This window comes from Austrofundulus limnaeus, unplaced genomic scaffold (genome assembly GCF_001266775.1).
Source record: "Austrofundulus limnaeus strain Quisiro unplaced genomic scaffold, Austrofundulus_limnaeus-1.0 Scaffold26, whole genome shotgun sequence".
Classification (NCBI taxonomy): Eukaryota; Metazoa; Chordata; class Actinopteri; order Cyprinodontiformes; family Rivulidae; genus Austrofundulus; species Austrofundulus limnaeus.
In genome coordinates, this window is record NW_013952428.1 from 3,549,494 (window position 1) to 3,550,853 (window position 1,360).

At 38.8% G+C, this 1,360-nt stretch overlaps 1 protein-coding gene across 1 annotated transcript; it reads right to left on the minus strand.

Annotated features, from left to right (window-relative positions):
• Positions 1-625: 625 nt before the first annotated feature.
• LOC106515061 (UTP--glucose-1-phosphate uridylyltransferase) lies at positions 626-1,032 on the minus strand (the record flags this gene model as incomplete). Its single annotated transcript, XM_014004672.1, is given in 2 exon segments — positions 626-741; positions 999-1,032. Coding segments are annotated over 2 exon segments (141 nt in total), but the record flags the coding sequence as incomplete, so codon positions are not given.
• Positions 1,033-1,360: the final 328 nt, after the last annotated feature.

A 1,360-nucleotide genomic window follows, 5' to 3' on the forward strand; every position in this document is an offset into this window, starting at 1 on the left:
CACCTGAGCAATGCATGCCACTAGTTTCTGGACATTTATGGTTTGATTTCTTTGTATGTATGGATCACTTGGGTTGTTACCAACATCTGGTGAAAATTTCATGTCATTAGCACCTCTAGTAATATATTTACTGAGAAAAATGGTGACGTGTTCATTACTTATTTTACCCGCTGTATATAAGAGGTCATGATTCTTGCCCCCTTGAATCTGGACCCAATGGATTCTTTTTGTTCCAGTTGAGCACAGATGTTTCCTGCAGTGAGAGGTGAGGCTGGTGTTTCTGGCCTCAGAGTTGGCACAGAAAAATAATTTTGAACCCGTTTATAAGAAATTAGAGAAAACAGACAGTTTTTAAGTGATTCATCAAATAGGTTAACTGTGTAAGTTAAAACATTTAAAACAGCCGGAGAAAATTTCAAACTGAACAAAAACTGTGATTCAGAATCAAAAGGTCCAACATTTTTATTAAATCTTAATTTTAGTGTATTTTTTTAATACACAATTATCAAACAAAGGACCACGAGCACTTCATGAAGCACATGTACTCATCTCTGCAATGTTTCACTTATGAACAGGGACTTTAAGACACATTTTTGTAGATTTCTGGAGCTGCAGTTGAACCCACCTCTGCTTCAGATTTGTCAGCTGAAGTGAGCAGTGCTTCCAGCTCACGGTGCATGGAGTCCTCATGCTGCTTACGGAGCTTCTGCTCAAACTCTGTCATTGTTCCTCTGGTAAGATCTGCAAGCATAAAGGTGGACCTTCGTTAATGGGTTTCTAAAGGAAATAAAGCCTAAAGTCAAAAAGATCAAGAACCACTTTCTAGCATCTCATAAGCAGTTATAAAGAGAGGACAAACAGAACAAATAATGGCATGGATTTTGTTAAACAAAGCCAAACCACAAAAAACAAATGTCTGAAAACTGAAGATCTGATTGGTTTTTGTTAAATGTTGAAATTAACTACATCCAAGATAGCCAGGTTATAGTTTGACAAACCACTTTTAATCCTGTCCTGATGCATCTCAGTAATCCAGGCAGAAAAATTCAAAAAGAAAAAACCAGTAGGTCCTCTGGATGGTTCTTCTTTAGTGAAACGTTTCGTCTCTCCGAAGTCACACACAAGACAGGCCCTGGAGCAGTGTGGTTATCCTGACTGGGCTTTTCTGAAAGCAGACAGGAAACACAGACAGGATTCCAACCAACAACCAGCTGAAAATGAAGACCCTAAACCCAGACCCAAACCAGTAGTTATTCCATATGTGGGGGAGTTTCAGAGAAACTGAGACGTTTATTTTCTGAACATGATGTCCCAGTAGCTTTCAAACCCCAAAACACATTACGACAAAGATTAGTTCACC